Genomic DNA, 18,802 nt, shown 5'->3' with positions numbered 1-18,802 from the left:
CCGGCCAGCTGTGCTGTCCTGCAACGCGGGGCTGGGGCTGGCGGGAGGGGCCGGGGAGCTGCTAGGGGCCTCCTCCGACGGAGGCTGGAGGGCTGGCAGGGCAGGCTGGTCAAGGGCCCGTGGAGCCCAGCGTGAACTCGGGCCTCTTGGGGGCAAACCCCGCCTTGTTCCTAAGAGGGTCAGACTCTGGGCCTCCCCAGGCCCCACAGTCCGTCCAGGCAGGACAGCGACTTTTCCGACGCTGCGTCTGCGGCAAGGGCCCCCCCGTCGGAGGCGCTGAGCGGAGAGCCTCCGTTTCCTGCCTCAGGCGGAGCGTCCCTCTGGTGAGCGGGTCCTGGCAGGTGCGTCCTTGGTTACGGCCAAGGCAGCAGCAGTAATAGCCTTCGAGGTCCGTGCTCAGAGCCAGCGGTGACAGGACAAGAGGCCTGCCCACAGCCTGCCCCGACCCCTCAGACCCAGCCAGCCTGCAGGCGTCTAAATTCCGGGCGCCCGTGGCCGGTTGCCGAACCCCGAGCTTCAGGCGAAGGTGTGGGCGGAGCAGCCAGACGCGGGCGTCGGCGCGGGCGGCCCCCACCCCTGAGCCCGACCTGGCGCCTTCCACCGGGCGCCCGGCCTCCTCGCTGGACTCTCCTGCTGCCGTCTCTTGGCTGCATCTTATCTCTGTCCCTCCCATTCTGAATGACGGCCACACCTTCCCCGCCATGCCCGTGACCCCGAGAAGTGGGTCTGGGCCGGGCCTCGGCTTCCACCCTCTCACCCCTTCCCTGCCCCTGACCATGCCGGGCGCTGGGCTGCTGATCCCACCCGGCTCGGCCAAACCCCAGGACTTTGTTGTCAAATCCTCATTGCTCCCCACTTCCCAAGGTCTGGCCAGAGCAGCTCTGGGGAGGGGTGGGGTGGGGTGAAGGTGGGGTGGGGCACGGAGTTGCAGAAGGAAGAGCGGGAGGAAAGGAGATGCCTGTGATAGTAAGGCCGCGGGGCCCAGTGCATCTTGGGTTCCGGCGAGGGCTGGACACTTGGCAGGGACCTGGCTGAGTCGGGTTAGAGCCGGGAGGTCCTGTGGTCTTAGACATTGCCTCTCTGCATTTTACGTGGATGGCAGCTGTCCCTGAGCTCAGTCTGTGCAGTGGGTGGCATGGATGGCCAGCCCTGCCGGCTCCAGGCTTGGGCACCGTCGACGCAGCGTAAGTGCTGGCTGGCCCTGGGTCCGGCTGACGCCAGCTACCTCCCCTGTGACCAGTTTCCTGTGATCAGGTCCGGCCTCCAGGTTGGAAGGGGGCAGGAGGGTGGTCGAGGACTCCAGCAGGCCCTGTGGGTTGCAGGGAGCAGCCTGGTTGTGTGCCTGGGGGTTGATTTACTAGTTCCTTCTGTCGGGTTGGGTGCCTGCCGTGGGCCAGGGCCAGGGCCAGGGCCAGGGCCAGGGCCAGGCACATGGTGTCGTCCAGACGCCCCACCTGGCATTCAGTCCTCACTGGCCTTTCCTGCCTCTGCATGAGCAACCCCACACTGGCCCCAAATGTCCTCTGACAAGCCAGTCCTTGCTTCCTTCTACTCATCCAAAGGCCAGCTCAGGCCCACCTCCTCCAGGAAGTCTGCCATCGCTCAGCTTTCACCCTCTCCTCTTCTCTGAGTGCAGCGTGAGCCCCGGGGCTGGGGGTGAGCCCCTTCTGTGGTCGCTGCTTCCCGGCAGCTCAGATGTCCCCAGTGAGAGCCAGGTCTTGGCGGCTGTGTCTGTGGCCGTGTCCATGGTGGGACCGTGTCAGTGTTCCAGGGCTTGGGCTCTCTAAGCTGGACCCAGCCTCCCCCAGCCTTTTCATGGCTACAAGAGGCTGGGCGACAGAGAGCCATGGAGGGGGCCTTGTCACGTGCTTACACATGTGCACACATGTTCGGAGGCCTCCAGCCAGGCTCTGGGTCTGGCTCGGGACAGTGCCTCCCCAGGCAGACCAGGCCGTGGGCTTTCTGGCGCGGGGCTGGTTCTGATGCCCCAAGCCGTCTTCTCCAGGGAAGAGAGTGTCACGGAGACTGCCCCCTTTGTCCCTCCCAGGGGGGCCGTGTGGGTAAGAGGGGGGCTCCCCTGTTTCCGCCCGGCCCAGCCAGGGCAGCGGCAGGCAGGAGTGGCAGCTGGGCTCTCGGAAACGGCGTGGTTTTAATTTTCCTTCCTTGACTTGGTGAGGAGCTGAGGCGGGTAATGGGTTTACCATGAGGCTGACTCGGAACAGCGGGAGGCCGGGCCCCCGCGCGCTGCTCCTGAAATGCGTCCGAGGCGGCGGCCCCGGGCGAGGGGCTGGGGAGACACTCTGCAGGCTGGTCTTCTTGGTCTCCGTGGAGGCAGGGTAGGCCACACGTGACCCCAGACCAAAAACTGACCCCAGCTCTGGGCTGGACTCTGGGCATCAAGGGTGAAAACTGCCAGGCAGGGTGTTTGTCACCTGGGGACCAGAGGTGGCAAGGAGGGCTTTGGGCTGAGAGGCCTTGGGGCCCCGAGAGCAGCCTGGAGAGAAGCCTGGTAGACTGACACTTCCTTCCAGCACTTCCAGGCCCCTCTCCTGCCACTGGGCAGCCTGTCCTGCTTACAGCCCTGCCCCTGAAGCTCCCAGATGGCACCCGCACTGCTTTCTCCTCCTTCAAGGCCCACCAACCTGCCCCAAACAAGCCATGTGACCCACCCAACTTCAATGGGAGGGGGAGGAGGGAGACATCCCTGCACCTGCATGGAGGAGGTGTCTGTGAGCACCAAGGGCAGAAGCCATGGTGTGGGGGGGAGGTGGCACGTCTCTGCCAAGTTCCTCTTCCTGGCCCCAGTTGGCCCTAGGACATGGCAGCTCTACCCCAGAGCTCTAGTCAGGGGCCTGTGGTGGGATGGGGGCCTGGCATTTGGGGGCAACATGGGCCCTCTCCCAGCCCGGGTCCTGGCAGCAGAGCCTGTGGCCCCCCAGCTGGAAGAGGAAGGCGGGGCCGCCCGGCGGGCGAGGGAACAGCCCTGCTGCTGACACAGACATTCCCTGTGTGTCCGCATCCGGAAGGCATTTCCCAAACTGCTTCCAGACCTCCAGCCGCGGCCGATGCGCTCGCCATCAAGGGGCGCCGTGGGCACCGTCTGGGCTGCCGTGGCATTCCGTACTCTGTGGGCTCCTGCCCCTCACGGCCATGCTGGAGTCCCCACACCCTGCCTAATGGGGACGGGGGCCCAGAGCCGCCCGCACCTCCGGTCCTGAACGTAGCCCTCAACTAGGTGGGGAGACATCACTGCACCCCAGAGCCCTGTCCAGCCCGGAGTGGACACACTTGGTCACTGCTGAATGAAAGGCTTGAATGAGTGAATGAGTGGGTCAGTGTAGAGGGATGGGCCAGGTGTGGGGGAGCAGAGGCGGCCCCAGCTGGGTCAGGGGGTGAGCGGCTGGGGGTGTTTCGCAGAGACCGTGAACTCTGAGTGGCCACCCCGGTGCATAGGAAGATGGGCATCTCGGCCACAGTGGAAGCTGGGGCTCCTGAGGGCCAGGCCACCCAGAGGAGGGAAGAGCCAAGATTTGAAGCCAGAACCTCCTAGGACCCTTTGCCCAGGTCCAGCTATGGCACCAAGGGCCCTTTGGTGGCCAGGCCTGATGAGTTCCAGCACTGGGTTCTGGCCCACAGTCCGGGGATGCCTTGGCTGGGGACAGTGGGTGAGCGGGAGGAACTGTGTCCTACACGGCACCCCTCCTCCTGCAGGTCCTCTGCCCCCACCCACTCGGAGCCGGCCGGGTGCCTGCCCACAGGGAGACACCAGGTACCCAAGAAGCCTAAAGGAGGTGGTCCAGTGAGGAAGGGTGTGGGTGAGTCAGGCCTGGCCCCCTCGGCTGCCCCTCGGCCTGGGTGACCTGGGGAAGGTCATTTCTCCTCCGGAAAAGGACCATCAGAGAACGTCCTGGGTCCCTATGTGCGAAGTGCGGGTCCAGGGCACCCTACTTCTGGGTTCCCTTCTGGGCAGAATGAGGGTTGATTATGGACCTGTCTGTGAGGGGCAGAGAGGGGGGTGGGGTGCAGGGCAGGAAGGAAGGAGGGAGGCCTGAGGGGCCAGGCGAGCAGGCGATGGACAGCCTGGGGCCCTGGAGGTGCTGGGTGCTGAGGGTGGCACAGGGGTGGGACATCACGTGGACTCGGGGCTCTTGAGGACTTCCAGGGCAGAAAAGATGGGATCCCCTGCCCAGACTTGTTAGAGAGCCTCGCTGTGCTCCAGGAGCCAGCCCTGCGCACGCACTCGGATCACTTCTTTCATTGGCGGGTTTCTTCCTCCCTGGACCCAGTGGGCACCGGGGCAGGGGACACACTTGATCCTGTTTCTCTTTTTCAAGTCATGGCTTCAGGCTGTGGGCCCCTTAGCTGGTCTAACCTGGCCCCCTGCCCACTGTGCCTTTGAGGAAACTGAGGCCCATCTCCCCCAGCCCTGCCCTGAGCTGGGTGCTGGGGACAGAGGCCCCCAGCAGCCCACCCCGGCCCTGGGAAGGCGGTGGGACTGAATGACCCCTGCTCAGGCCGGGCTTTGCTAGGGTGGCCTCGTGCCTGCGTCGGGAGCGCGCGCCTGTGCGATGGGCCTGGAGGTGCCCGTCGGGGGGGTTCTGTGCGCGTCTCCTGCGCACGTTTGCACACGCGGGGGCTGTGTTTGCGCGCGCGTCTGAGTTGTGCGCGGGGCGCCTGTGTTCGCGCGCGGGGCTGCCTCCGGGTGCGGGAGGCTCAGCGGAGGAATGCGCGGGGCGCGCTGCGCGCTGCGCGGGGGGTGGGACCAGCGCGGCTGCGGGGGGCGGCGGGGCGGGGCGGGGCGGGGCGAGGGCGGGAAGGGGGCGGCCCCCCAGCTCCCGGGATTTGGCTTTTACCTGCGGGGGGCGGAGGGAAAGCTGAGAACTTAAAGGCGAGGGGCGGGGAGGCCGGGCGGGAGCGGCTCCCGGCGGCGCCGAGAGAGCGCGGAGCGGCGGCTGCTTGCGCGCCTGGTGCCTGCGGGAGCCGGAGCCGGAGCCGGAGCCGAGCCGCACGGACCGGGAGCCGGACCGGGAGCCGGAACCGGAGCCGGGTCGGCTGAGCGTAGCGGCCCATCCGCCATGGGGGTGCCCCGGGGCCTCGGCCGTCTGGCTGCGCTCTGGTGCCTCGGGCTGCTGGGGGGCCTGGCGCGCGTGGCGGGCACGCACTACCGCTACCTCTGGAGGGGCTGTTACCCGTGCCACCTGGGCCAGGTCGGCTACCCCCTGAGCGCCGGTGAGCCGAGACCAGGTGGGTGCGGCTTGGGCGCTGCGCGGGGCGGTGGACCCGGTGCCCCCGGGGGCCCCGAACCGCCTGCGTGCCCTTTGTTTCCTCTTTTTAAAGTTTGCGCGGGGTGCTGACAGCCCGGGGGCTGGAGCGAGCGGGGCGGGCAGACATTCCTGCCCCCTCCTGGGCTGGTTGCCGGGGCTGCTGACAGCAGGGTGGTCGCCCGGCCAGAGGGAAGGAAAGCATCCTCCGGCCTCTGCCCATGGGCCCGGCATTGGTAGCCCTGGGGCTCAAGAGAGAGGCCCTGGGTCCCAGAGCAGGGTGTCCCCTTCCAGGGTCCTCAGAGCCTAGGCCCCTTGGGCGTCGTGTGTGGGTGTGGCAGGTGCCCTTCTTTATCCCTTCCACCACCCCAAGCCTTGGGTGCGGTCAGCCCAGGGGGCTGCAGGGTCAGCTGAGCGGACCCCAGCTGCCTGTGGGAAGTGGGTGCACCCTGCCCTCTCCCTGCAGTTCAGATCTGGTACCCACGCCGGGCCAGCCGCCCTGCAGGAGGCTCCCGGGAGCTTGGAGCCAGGAATTGGAGTCAGGTGTGGTGCTGGGCTCCAGAGTCTTCACCTGGATCCCTGGGGCAGCAGGCCCGCCAGGTCCCTCGTGTAGCTCTGTGCAGTGCACCTGGTCTCTTTAGAGACATCGGCCCTGCTCAGCTGTCCCCTGGACCAGTCCCTGCCACTCTCCAAACCGGAAGGCACACAGTGTCCCTGAGCTGCAGGCCCTCAGCTGTGGCAAACTCTTCTGCCTCTCCAGGCTTTGTCCCTCAGCCAGCTGGGGGACAGGGTCGGTCCCCACGAGGTCCCCAAGGCAAGGCCAGTGCTGTCACAACCCCATGGGTGGCACTGAATGCCACGAGACTGTATAGCATCCAAAGTCTGGGGTGGGGCAGGCTGGGCTTAGGGAGCCAGGAGGCCCTGCTTTGGGGCCTGCTTGGGCTTGTGGAGGGGAAAGGGGACGGGCCCTGGATAGTGGGGTGCACTCTCTGGGGGTGAGAACCTGTGGCATATTTAGGGGGGGTGGCAGGACTTGATGACCACTGGGTGGAGCTCTGGCAGGATCCCAGAGGCCTCCGTTTTCCTGTAAGTACAGGAGGCTTTGGAACGGGCTTCATTTTGGGTGGTTCCTGTCGGGGCAGCTGACTTGACCCTGGCTGTGTGTTCCTGGCCCGAGAGCTGGTGTGACTGGGTGACGGTTGGGAGAGACCCCGTGGGCCCCCAGCAGCCTCGTGACGGGCTTCCCGAGGCACCACGGTTTCCCAGCTCAGCAGACACTCTAGGGCCAGACGGGATCCCCGGGGACCAGCCCAGTGCCACACAGTGATGTCACCCTGCTCCAGTGTGCAGAGCGTGTCTGGGGGCTGCCAAAGTCCCCAGTCATGCCTGTCAGCCAAGGGCAGCAAGAGGACAGAGGGGACTTTCCCGCAGAGCTCTGGCCCAGCTGTTCCTTAAAATCACCGAGCTCAGGACTCCGAGCTGGTGCCAGCTCCATGGCTGCCGCCCAGGTGCCATCCCAGGTCTCAGGAGCAGGGGTGTGGCAGTGGGCGTGGAGGTGGGCCCGCGGCTGGAGGGCAGAGCGGCCTTGCCCGGGGCCTACCTGGGCCTACCTGGGCCGGGGTGGGATTTCTGACAGGCCGGGTGTGAGGGTGGGCTACTAGAGCCTAAACTTGCCTCTAAGCAGCTGGAGCGCTGGGAGAGCTGTCCCTGGGCAGTAGGTGTGAGCACAGAGGGAGGCTGGCTCCTAGGGACTGAAGGGCTGTCCCCTGTCCCCGCGTCTCCCACCTGCTTCTTCCCAGACTGTTGTTTGGTGTCCTTGCAGCCTGTGGGGCTGCTGGGCTGGCCCGGCGGGCAGCTGCTCCTCCTGGGCTCCCTGTGCCTCCTGGTCGGACCGTGCAGACCTGCCCTGGAGCTGCTTGCAGACACGGCCCCCAGGGCAGGCTCAGCCCCCCAGGCGTCCTCAGGGCACAGGAGGGTCTCCGTTCCGGGACAAGTGTAATGCCACCCAGGTCAGCCTCTCCTTGGCTGAGTGTCTGGAGTGAGCTCAGGGTGAACATGAAGTCGCCAGCTTCCCCACCAGCCTGCTGGCTCTGCGCCTGCCTCTGGGGTCACATCTGGGGCACATCGGTGCCCTCTCCCCGATCCACCTGCCTGTCCACCCCTCAGATGACATCAAGGCTTCTCTTTCCCCAAAGCTTCCTGAGCACCCCCTGTGCCCCCAGTGCTACCCCTGCCCTGCCCTGCCCTGCCCAGCGGGTATGGGTCAGCCCTTCTGCCCGCTGCTCCCAGCTGACTTTCCCACAGAGAGCCCTGGGCCCTGAGGCCGCCTGCCTTGCTCTGGCTTCTTGTCCCCCGAGCCTCTCTAGGGCTCTTTTGGGGGCTGTTAACATTTTGCCTTCCTGCTCCTTCCTCTGAACATCCTGGCTTTGTCCCGAGGACATCTGCAGGTCCCCTTGGTGCAGGCGGAGCGGCTGCGGGCCTCACCTGCCTGTCCTCTGAGGCGGTCTCCCCAGGGTGGACATGGTTTGTGCATGGAGAGGGTCCTGGAGGTCCCGGCAGAGTCACTGGGGGAGCCCCAGGCGTGTTCTCAGAGCGCGGGCCGGGGGCAGGGTTTCCTCGTGGGAGGCGCGGCCTGGCGGGAGGCTCGGGGACGGGATCCCCGGGCAGCATTTCCTGGGGCGGTAATGGAGGGCGGATGGCTTGGACCCGGGGGTCATGGGGCAGAATTAGGGGGAACCTCAGCTCTGCAGCCTCTGGGAGCGAGTCGTCCATCAGCCCGGGTTTCCACACAGCTGAGGACTTGCCCCCGAAGTCAGTGCTTCTCCGGGTGGAGCCACGCAGCTGGCGTGGCTTCCCTGTGAGTCTTGGTCCGTCCGTGGTCGGGGCCTCTGCTGTCCCGCCGGGGTGCCCAGGCTGGTCACCTGATTGCCCCAGACTCTTGGTCGGTAGACCCTCACGAGTGAGGAGCATCCGTGTGCCTGTCCCCCTGCGACGGCGCCCCCTGGCAGCCCTCCCGCTCTGGTGCCTGGGGGGCAGGTGGCCCTCACTCCAGGGCCTCTGAGCAGAGGCCTCGCTCCGCCCTCTCTCCGTGTCTCCCTGGCAGGAGGGTCCCTCCAGGGTTCAGCCTCACCCCCGGTGCCTGGGCAGCCTGGTGCCTCCCCCCTTCCTTCTGCCTCCGTTGCTGCCTGGCCTCCCCCGGGGCCCAGCTTGGCAGGAGTGGGCTTGGAGGGCGGGTGAGGCGAGGCCAGTGGAACCTTCTCCACACCTCTGCATTCCTGCAGAAAGGGGACAGGTGCGGGCCCTGGGCCCCCAGCCCTGGGGAGGGTCTTTCCACCCCCGCTGCTCCCCTCTACAGCCACCTTCTGGCTGACCCCACAGGTTGGGGTCCTGCTCTTCCTGCCAGGCGCGGGGCTCGGGCCCCACCCTCCCTCCTCCTTGCCTGGCAAGTGCGGGCTCGTGGCTCGTTGCACAGAAGGAGGGTTTCGGGATCGGGTCCTGGCACCTGGGCCTGGGGCGGTGTCCTCAGTGAGGCGGCCTGGTTTGGGGACCCCGGGGCCAGCGCAGCGTGGGTGGGCAGCCTGGTGGGTACTGGCTGTTAACCCTGGACCCCGTGTCCCCACTCAGATGTGGACGAGTGCCAGCTGCGCAACGGCGGCTGCCATCACAGGTGTGTGAACACGCCGGGCTCCTACCTGTGTGAGTGCAGACCCGGCTTCCGGCTCCACGTGGATGGCAGGACCTGCCTGGGTAAGCGCCTCCTGGGCCTGGGCCACCTCCCTGCCCGGGCCCCTGGCCTTGGCTGTCCCCCACACCCTTGGGTATGCCCAGGTCTGGGACAGGGCCAGAGTCCCCGCGCTCCTGGGCTGAGAGGCCCAACGGGGCCAGGCTCAGTGACGTGCTGTTACAGTGGCCCGTCCAGCCGCGTGTGGGAGGCCACGGGGCCCCTGGCCAGGCTGTCATAGGCCTTCCAGCCCCACTCCCAGGAGAGAGCTGAGGCTCAGGCAGGTGAAAGAACAGGTCTGAGGGCCCAGCTCCCCCATGCCCAGGCTGCAGTCTGTGACCCTGCACCCCCCCCTCCATTCCCTATCTGTAGCCATACCTGAGTCGGGTTGGGATGCCCAGGTAATCTCCCATGGATGGGGGCATGGCTCTTGTGACGTGGGGAGGAGCCCTGGGCTGCCGTCCTATGCAGAGTCGTCTGCAGTGAAAGCCACAGTCGCTGGTCAGCGGGGATCAAGGCTGACTATGCTCCCCCCAAACTCGAGGGAGACTCAGATGCCCTCTGGGCAGTGGGAAGGCTGGCCTGGGGCAGGGCAGTGTGAGGTCACTCTGGGTCTGCAGAGCTGGGCTGCCTGGGCCCCCAGGAGCCTGGGGGATGGGAGGTGGCAGGGGGAGACGACTGAGCAGTGGGATCCTGACCCTCGGTTCCTCTGCTGGCTCTTTGTGCCACGGGCAACGGGCCCGATGGAGGTGCTGTGCCTCAGACTGTGGCCCCTGGTGGTTCGGGAGGGTTATAAGGGAGAGAAGGGGTGAAAGGGGGAGAGAGAGCACCAGGCACCCTCGGAGGTAGGGGGTGGAGGGGCTGGAGGCCAGGAGCAGTCAGGGCCCATCCCCCCCCCTCCCCGCTGGCTCTGGACATAAGTGCTGTGGCACAGGGCTGACCCCTCCCTGCTGGCTACTGCCTTCGGGGCCCCATGGGGGTCATTCTCTGGGGGGCTGGGGGCGGGATGCCCCTTCTTTCCACCTGGGAGACCCGGAGTGCTGCGGCGGGCTCCGAGGGCCTCCTTCCTGCAGGCCTGGCTGCTATGTGGCAGGCAGCCTGCCAGCCCTGGGGGGCCCCCCCAGCACACACTCACATGTCCAGGCTGCTGCTGGGGGAGCGAGGCAGCTGCCCCATAAAGTTTCTCTGGGTCGGAAAGTGGAAACAGATGCAGGAATGCTGTGGTGTGCTTCAGACAAAATGACAGGGCGGGGGGGGGGTGCGGCCCCAGCTGCTGCCCACTGGGGCGGGAAGGGGCTTCGGGGAGCCCACCACCACGGGCTCTGTCCTCGGGGCCCCAGGTCTCCCACACCCTTCCTCGGGGCAGGCTCTCCTTGGAGCAGGGCATCCACGGGGGCTGGGCCTGGTGGATACCCACAGGCCCCTCCCTCCCGTGGCTGCCCGGCGAGGGGCCTGGGGCTGGGATACACCCTCCGGTCTCCCTCTTCTCCCCATCTGCGCTGACGGTGGCCTTCCTGGAGACACTGACAGGGCGTGATGAGTAGGCGTCATGAAAAGGGAGAGTGCCATTTGGAACTTTGGAGGGACCCGTTGTGGCCTCTCTGAGTGCCTCGTGCTGCTGGCTTCGGGAAGGGTGGCCCTCGGCCTTGTGGCCTCCAAAGGGCCTGCCTCTGGTGCTGTCTCTCAGGGACCGAGGAGCAGGGCCCGTTGGCAGGGTGCAGTCTGTGATGTTGGGGCTGGTGCCACCCATGCTCATGTCCCTGGAATGTGGCACAGTGGGCGTGTGCACGGCTACAAGTGAATTATGTCCCCGTGTAATGCCAAGGCCCCATCCAGTGGTGGGGGACAGGGCAGGACACACAAGGCTGAGCATGAGGTGACACCTGAGCTGCCCGGGGTGAAAGAGGGGTGGGCAGAGACCAGGTTGATGTTTCTCTTCCTGGCCGAGCTGGCAGGCCGCCCCTTCCTGTCCTGCTGTCCAGCCCTGGCCCCAGAGAGGGCTTCCTAGAGGGAAGGGCTATGGATGGCCGCTGACCACATGGGGGGTGAGGCTCTTGGGATTAGAAACCAAGCCAGTCTGAGGTCAGGAATTACAGAACCTATGAAGCCAGCCCTGAACCTGCCAGCTGGTGGGAGCCTGGAGTGGAAGGCTGGACCCGCAGTTGACAGGCCTGTCCCCCACCCTCCAGCCTGCCACAGCACAGCCCCTTAGCTGACCAGCTCGGGCTGGCCCACGTGCCAGGCCTGGGGGCCAGGGCCTTGCCAGCGGAGCCGCACCCACAGCCCCCACCTTCCATTTCCTCCATGCCACTCAAGTGCACCTGACCCTGGGCTTCAGCCTGAATCTGTGTTCAGGCCTCAGGTGCTGCCACTAGCACCTCCAAACACGGAGAACCGCTGGCAGAGGCAGAGTGAGCCCCCCACTTTATAGGACACTTGTCTTCTAGATGTCCAGTTTCCTGCTCAGGTGAGGTCCTGTTCTCCGGGCCTCCTACCTGAGGCTCCTGAGTAGGGCGGCCCCTGCTGGCAGGAGGCAGAGTTGCTGCCCAGCTCTATTAGACCCTGCAATCCCCTGGCTGAAGCCCCGTGTCCTGGAATTTGCAAACTAGGGAATGAGGGTGTATCAGTCAGCTCAGGAGGCTGTAACAAATACCACAGACTGGGGGTCTTAAACAACAGACGTTAATTTTCTCACCATTCTGGAGGCTGGAAGTTCCAATTCAGCCCTAGTGAGAGCTGGCTTCCTGGCTGCCCCCTTGCTGTGTCCTCATATGGCAGAGAGAGGAAGACAGAGAGAGATCCCATCTCCTCTTATAAGGACACAAATCCTGTTGGATCAGGGCCCTGCCGTTATGACCTCATTTAACCCTAATTACCTCCATGAAAGGCCTACCTCCAAATACAGTCACATTGGGGGTTGAATTTTAGGGGGATATAAGCATTCAGCCTATTAGGGGTGGTGGAGCCCCCTCACCTCCCATCTTCTTTTTGAAAATATATATATTTTTGTTGATTTTAGAGAGAGAAAAAGAGGGGGAGAGAGAAACATTGATGTGAGAGAGAAACAGTGATTGGTTGCATCCCATACACAACCCTGACTGGGACTTAACCTGCAACCTGGGCATGTGTCCTGACCGGGAATTGAACCGGTGACCTTTCAGTGCACTGAACAATGCTCATCCAACTGAGCCACACCGGCCGGGGCACCTCCCACCTTCCAATGGGCTCTCAGCTTTGAGTGTGGTCTTAATTGGCAGGAATGTCCAGGCAGGGGTCACTGGGACATGGGTGACTCAAAGGGCTTGGAAATGCCACCTCCAGCTCTGGACACTGGTCACATAGGGGCTGGCCCTTCCCTGAGCTGTGCAGCCCAGCGCCTGAGAAAAACATCCCTGGCTCAGCTTCCTGGGCTCCCGGCACAGGCCGTACAAGTGGCACTAGGCTGGGCTGCCTCCTGCGCGCAGCCTGGGAGTCTCTGGAATGTCAGAATGGGGAGCAGGATGGGGACAGGCAGGCCCAAGAGGCTGCGCGGGGAGCCTGGACCCCTCCACCTGCACCCACCTGCCTGTTATTCCTCCCCTGGTGGGCTCAGTGCCCGCTGCTTCTGGGCTCCTCCCGGGGCACTGTCCGTCTGCGGGGGCTCCTCTCCAGCCCTGCCACCGCTGGCCCCTTGCCCTGGGCTCCCGGCGCCCGTCTCCGTGAGCCTGCCTGCCCTGCCTGCCAGGGACGAGCTCTGGTTCCTATTACGAGTCCTGAGCGGGGCTGGTGCTGTGAACACAGACAGAGTCCCAGGAGTGGGGCTGGCTCAGGCCACACTCAGAAGCCTCCGGGGTGAGGGAGGGGCTTAAGCAGAGCTGGCTCAGGTGAGGCAGTTGGGTCTTGAGGGGTCAGGGCAGAGCTGGGGGGTAAGTGGGTGGAAAGGAGGCTCAGGGGTGACAGGAACGTGAGGTGGTGGCTGCCCTGCTTGCCTTGCTCTGCCCAGGCCTCGAGCCTCCGCTGCTGCTCCCCCGACATGTGCCAGGCCAGATATGGGCAGGAGGTACCCCTGGGCGCCCTCCTCTCCCCCCAGGGCTGGCTTGGCCCCAGGAGGGGAGCCTCAGTGCAGGCTCCCCACCCACACACCCCACGTGGAGAAACGGCAGGATCCTGAGTGTTGTGTTTGGCTTTTTTCAAACACGCTTGCTTTGAAGGAAGCTTTGCTTCTGGCCGACAGCGTGGCTGCCGCCTCCTCCAAGCCCCGAGGCCGCTCACGCGCTCCGCGGGTGCAGAGCACACCGCACGGCACCCAGCTCCCCTGGCCGCAGAGCTCCGCCCCCCAGGGTGCCAGGTGCATGCTCCTGGCTCCCAGACTCACAGGGGGCACCTCGGGGTTCGGCCCTGCCTCCCATGGCCCCCAGGTTTCAGTGACAGGACTCAGGTCTGCTTCAGGTCCCGCCTGCTGGGACACAGACAATAGTGCATTCTTGTGGTTTTGCTCGCGTTCTGGGCCAACGCCCTCCCTAACCACGAGGCCACTGCCAGAGCCTTGACCGAGCTGCCAGAGGCTCGGTGCCCACCCTGGGCACCCAGCCTCACCCAGCACCTCCTCCCAGGCACAGCCCAGCCCAGCCCGGCCACCTAGTATACAGGCACTGCTCGGCCATCTGACCCGGTGGAGCCATACCCTGTAGGAACCCGAGAGTGAAGGCCTGACCGCTGTGGTCCCGGGGCTGGGACTTGGGTCCCTGGCTCTGTGGCCTTACCTAGTGCTGTCCCCACAGCCGCTGGAGGAGTGGAGGCTGTGTGAGCTCAGGTTTTGTGTGGGGCCCAGTCTGGGATGGGCAGAGGTGCGCAGGGATCAGGCACCAGGGGCTAGGCCTGTGGCCACAGCAGCTGTCCACGGCAACCCATACCTGCCTCTTTGTCCTGACCTGACGACCAAGATAGTGGAATGTCTGGGCCTCCACCACCTCTTGCTGGCCTGCCACCTCCTCCAGGGAGCCTCCCAGCCTGCTTTGCCTCTGAGCCCTGGACACCCTGGCTCTCAGTGGGGTGCTGGGTGGCTCTGGGCTTCTCCTGAGAGTCTGTCTGCTCTGCAGTGTCTCTACGCCCAGGGCTTGGGCAGGCTGGGGTCAGAGGACCCAGAGTCAGACTACAGTCCTGCATCCCCTGTGTGGGGGCCGAGAAGCAGGGCCAGACGGGCCCGGGGCCAGATAGGAGCAGTGTTGCCCTCCTGAAGCCCCTACTCTGGGGTGGAGGAGGGGCTCCTGAGCTAGCGTGTCGCCACCTGCTCCACGGGGCCCCTCAGTCTTGCTGTCCTCCTGGGCTGATCTGGGCCCCTCTCTGTGTCCCCAGCCATCAACTCCTGCTCCGTGGGCAACGGTGGCTGCCAGCACGACTGTGTCCAGCTCACGGTGACCCAGCACCGCTGCCGGTGCCGGCCCGAGTTCCAGCTCCAGGAGGACGGCAAGCGCTGTGTCCGTGAGTGCACCAGCCCAGGGGAGGGCAGGGCACAGCTGGAACCCCCGCAGACCCCTGTCCCACATGCACCCACAGACCCGCCCAGGAGCCCTGCAGTCTGAGCCCAGGCAGAGGGAGCAAACACCTCCCTGCTGGGCTTCTGGGCTGGACAGGCCATTGCCCAGCTCCCATGCGCTCTGGGATCAAATGTCTGTGGGGGCAGGAAGCTTAGGACGGGGGCATCTTGTGTGGCGCTTGGTTCTGGACCCACCCTGGGCTCAGCAAGGCATGTGGGTCCCAGGCCCCACCTTTGGGGTGGAGGAGACAGGCCACACCCCATCTGGCACCTAGTCCTGGGGTCTCGGGCTGCCTGTCAAGGAAACAGGGGGCTTCCCTGATGGAGAAGGTGGAGTGGGCTCAGGGGTGCCTCTGAGATGTGGAAATGGGAGGCAGGCTGGAGCAGGTGCTGAGACAGTGCCCCTTGGGTCCCAGGCCAGGAGTGAGGGCAGGTGGGCCTGAGGTCCAAGCCAGCAGTGGGTGCAGAGTGGCAGGGTCACGGGACTGGGGAGCTGCCGGGCACGCTGGTTTTAACAAAGAGAGGAGGCACGCTGTCTTCTCGGGGGTGTCTAGGGGGCCCCCACATCGATGTGGGAGGAGGGACACCCACTGGCCTAACCCACACCTCCCATCCTAATCCTTTCCTTTTGCCCCTGTTCCTCCTGGCGGTGACCACAGGCAGAAACCCGTGTGCAAATCGGAACGGCGGCTGCATGCACACGTGCCAGGTGCTCCGGGGCCTTGCCCACTGCGAGTGCCACACGGGGTACCGCCTGGCAGCGGACCGCAAGGCCTGTGAAGGTGAGACGCCCTCCCCGGGGGGCGGCCCCGCCCGAGGTCCCATTGGGCCTGTCCCCCTGCAGCCGGCCTGGGGGCAGGACAGGCCTGGGGTGATAGGCGGGCTCCTCTCGGCTGCCGAGAGTGGGGGGGTCGAGGGGGGGGGCAGGAACACACCCAAGGGGCTGCTTCCGACCTGAGCCTCATTTGGGCAGCAATTGTCCGACCTCAGGCTCTGTTTTGTGTGTAAACATTTCTGGTGTCACCAAGCGAGACCTGCTCCTTAGAGAGTTAGAAGAGGAAGGGTAAAGGGGAAGCCCCGGCCTGAACCCGGGTGGCGGCTCACCCGCTGGTCTCCGGTGGTCTTGGTTTCACTGGGTGCCCCTCTCTAGAACGCGCCCCACCCCAGGCTGCAGGGGCCCCCGGGGGTGCTGCACTTTGTTGGTCGGTTAGTTGCCCCCCCCCAGACTTTCGGGTGTCCCCCCTCCTTCCTGTGACAGGCGCCTGCAGGGCAGCCTTGGGGAGGGGCAGCAGGTGGAGCCCTGGGAAGGAGGGTTCAGGCGTCTGTCAATGTCGCGGGCTCAGTGGGACACAGGGATGAGTGTCACCTTCATCCTGAGGAATTATGGGGCGTGACCAAGGCAGTGGCCGGGGACCCTGGGGCTCTGGTCCTGATGGGCAGTCAGCAGGTGGGCGTTTTCTCCTGCTGGCCCCAGAGGCGGGAGTGTACAGGCCAGACCCTGTACAAGCCGGACCCTGGCTTGGTGAGAGTGGGGCGGGCACAGCTGAGAGACTGACCCCAAGCAGCTGGCAGGGCCTGAGCTCGGCAGTGGGGCCCCGGGGTGCAGACTTGCAACCACACCCTCCCTGCCCCGGGAGAGGCTCAGAGGGGCCAGCCTGGCCTGGGGCCACGGAATGGGAAGGCGGGAAAGGGCATGGGGTGGCACCCTCCTGGCACAAGGACCCTGAGCCCTACCCGTGGCAGGTGTCCTCCACGTGAAGGCACCACCCCTGGGGGTATGTCTCCCAGGCCAGCGCCCAGAGCCCCCACCCATCTCTCTCACCCAGACGTGGATGAATGTGCCACGGGGCTGGCCCAGTGCTCCCACGGCTGCCTCAACACCCGAGGGTCCTTTAAGTGTGTGTGCCACGCAGGCTACGAGCTGGGGGCCGATGGTCGGCAGTGCTACCGTGAGTGGGCAGTGGGCGGTGGGCACGGGCGCCGCGGAGTGCTTTGGCCAAGCTTCCTTGTCAATCAAGGACAGTGCTGGGTGTGGGGGGTGTGGGTGGGCCCTGGGGGGCAGGGGGAGGGTGGGGCGGGGGGGTTCCAGAGCCCAACCTGCCCAGGGGCTCCATGCGGCCTGTTTCCCAGCAGAGCGGACCCGGGGGTCTCCGGCTGGCTGCTTGGTCAGGGCAGACCGGGATCGGTGGTGGGGTGGGGTGTCACCCAGACCCCGTCCCAGGTCCCCGGGGTGGGTGTCCTCTCAGGAATCGACATGGAGATTGTGAACAGCTGCGAGGCCAACAACGGCGGCTGCTCCCACGGCTGCAGCCACAGCAGCGCGGGGCCCCTGTGCACCTGCCCCCGCGGCTACGAGCTAGACAAGGACCAGAAGACCTGTATCGGTGCGAACCGGCCCCCCCGGATGCCCGCGCCCCAAACTGTGACATGGAAGTCCCCTCCCGTCACACCCGAAGCTCGCTCGGCCCCAGGCCTGTGGGCCAGGCCACGGGTGGGCTCCTCCAGTCCCTGGGAGTAGCACCCAAAACGCTGCAGCGTGTGAGGGTCCCCTCCCCCCTGGGAGACCCTGCCCCCGAGAGGGACTCCCCACCCACCCACCCACCCACCCAGCCCACCGTCTGGCCCCCGCAGCAGGGGGTGGCCCGGTGGCTGTGATGTCTGTCCTGTGGGTGTCTGTGGGTGCAGGACAGGAACGCCCATGGGTGCCTGCAGGCGTGGGAAGGGTGTGCCCGCTGGGGGCCTGGGTGCCAGCGGGCTCCCATGTGTCCCCGCAGATGTCGACGACTGCGCCCACTCCCCATGCTGCCAGCAGGTCTGCACCAACAGCCCAGGCGGCTACGAGTGCAGCTGCTACGCCGGCTACCGGCTCAGCCCCGACGGCTGCGGGTGCGAGGGTGAGCGGGGCGGGCCCTGGACTGAGAGCGTGGGGTGGGCCTGCGCTCTGCTTCAGGGCTGCAGGGGGCAGCCTGCGGGGTCCCGGCCGGTGGTCACTGGTCCCTCACACGAGGCAGGGCCAGCCCCCTGCCCCGGGCAGGGCTTCCACAGTCATTCCGAGCCTGGGGAGGGGTGGGCGAGGCTGTGGCCGGGCATCACCCAGCAGGCATAACCTCTGGCCTCAGGCCAGCGGGCAGGGTGGGGCAGTGGGTGCCTCCTGAGACCCAGCCCCCGGAGGACAGGCCCCGGCAGCCTGGTTTGCCCGCAGATGTGGACGAGTGCTCGTCTGGCCGCGGTGGCTGTGAGCACCACTGCACCAACCTGGCCGGCTCCTTCCAGTGCTCCTGCGAGGCCGGCTTCCGGCTGGACGACGACCGCAGGGGCTGCACCCGTGAGTCCGAGCCTGTCACACGGACACCCCCCTTCCCGGAGCACCGTGCACCCTGGAGGGCAGGCCAGGGGCAGCGGCGGGAGGGGGCTGCTCAGAAAGGCGTCCACCGGGCGGGAGGCACCTAGGGCTCGGGTGGACCCGCCTCTGCTCTGCCAAGGAGGCAGAAGGGACATGGTCCCCTGGACTGAGGGCAGCGTCCAGAGGGGCAGAGAGCTGCTCCCGCCCCACCCCTGCCTCCATGCTCAGGGTCCCTACATCCAGGGGGGAGCCGGGCCAGAGCTGGGGTCAGGTCCTCAGGGCCCAGAGCCTTGTCTGTCCTGAGAAGTAGGGTTAGGAGAGAAGCTGGGACCCGCAGTCCCCAGGACCAAGGTGAAGAGGGGTGTGGGGGCTGTGGGTAGGGGCCCTGGGGCGGGGCTCAGGCCCTGAGCTAGCTCTGGGCACCGAGGGGCAGGGAAGTGGTTCCAAGGACAGGCGGGCACAGGGGCTCAAGGGCCATTGTGTCCCCTGCAGCCCTGGAGCTGCCCGTGGTGGACCTGGATGGCCGGCTGCCCTTCGCGCGGCCCCTGCCCCACGTCTCGTTGCTGGAGGACACACTGCCCCACCTCTTCCAAGACGACTCCGTGGGGGCCGAGGAGGCGGAGGCCCGGGGCGAGCACACACTAGAGGAAAAGTTTGGTGAGTAGTGGGCCCTGCCCTGCCCTGCCCTGGGCTTCTGATCACTGGGAGGCAGCCAGTGCCCCTCAGCCACCCTGCGGTCCTGGGTGTGAGGAAGGCCCCTGCGATGGCCTCATTTGACCACTGCCGAGGGGTCCAGCCACCTGCTCAGCTTGCTCAGTGAGTCTGGGGCTGAGCCTGGGCTAGATGGGCCCTGCACTCCCGGGTCAGGGCCCTCCCAGGCCCCTGCATCTGCTCGCATATCCCACCTTGCCCATGGGGGCTATCATGGGCATGGACATCCCTGTGCCCTCTTCTCTGGCCCC

General features: G+C 66.1%; 1 protein-coding gene across 1 annotated transcript in view; it reads left to right on the top strand.

Annotated features, from left to right (window-relative positions):
• Positions 1-18,802, top strand: part of MEGF6 (multiple EGF like domains 6) — a 70,614-nt gene that overhangs the window by 38,613 nt on the left and 13,199 nt on the right. Inside the window, exons 6-13 of the mRNA XM_016213535.2 lie at positions 8,886-9,008; positions 14,317-14,442; positions 15,157-15,279; positions 16,324-16,446; positions 16,744-16,881; positions 17,272-17,391; positions 17,700-17,822; positions 18,333-18,497. Coding sequence (XP_016069021.2) covers positions 8,886-9,008; positions 14,317-14,442; positions 15,157-15,279; positions 16,324-16,446; positions 16,744-16,881; positions 17,272-17,391; positions 17,700-17,822; positions 18,333-18,497 — 1,041 coding nt within the window. The remainder of the gene's footprint in view (positions 1-8,885; positions 9,009-14,316; positions 14,443-15,156; positions 15,280-16,323; positions 16,447-16,743; positions 16,882-17,271; positions 17,392-17,699; positions 17,823-18,332; positions 18,498-18,802) is intronic.

Source organism: Miniopterus natalensis, chromosome 9, assembly GCF_054644295.1.
Source record: "Miniopterus natalensis isolate mMinNat1 chromosome 9, mMinNat1.hap1, whole genome shotgun sequence".
NCBI lineage: Eukaryota > Metazoa > Chordata > Mammalia > Chiroptera > Miniopteridae > Miniopterus > Miniopterus natalensis.
The sequence above is the reverse complement of the archived record's forward strand: the minus strand, read 5'-3'. Positions and strand labels throughout refer to the sequence as shown.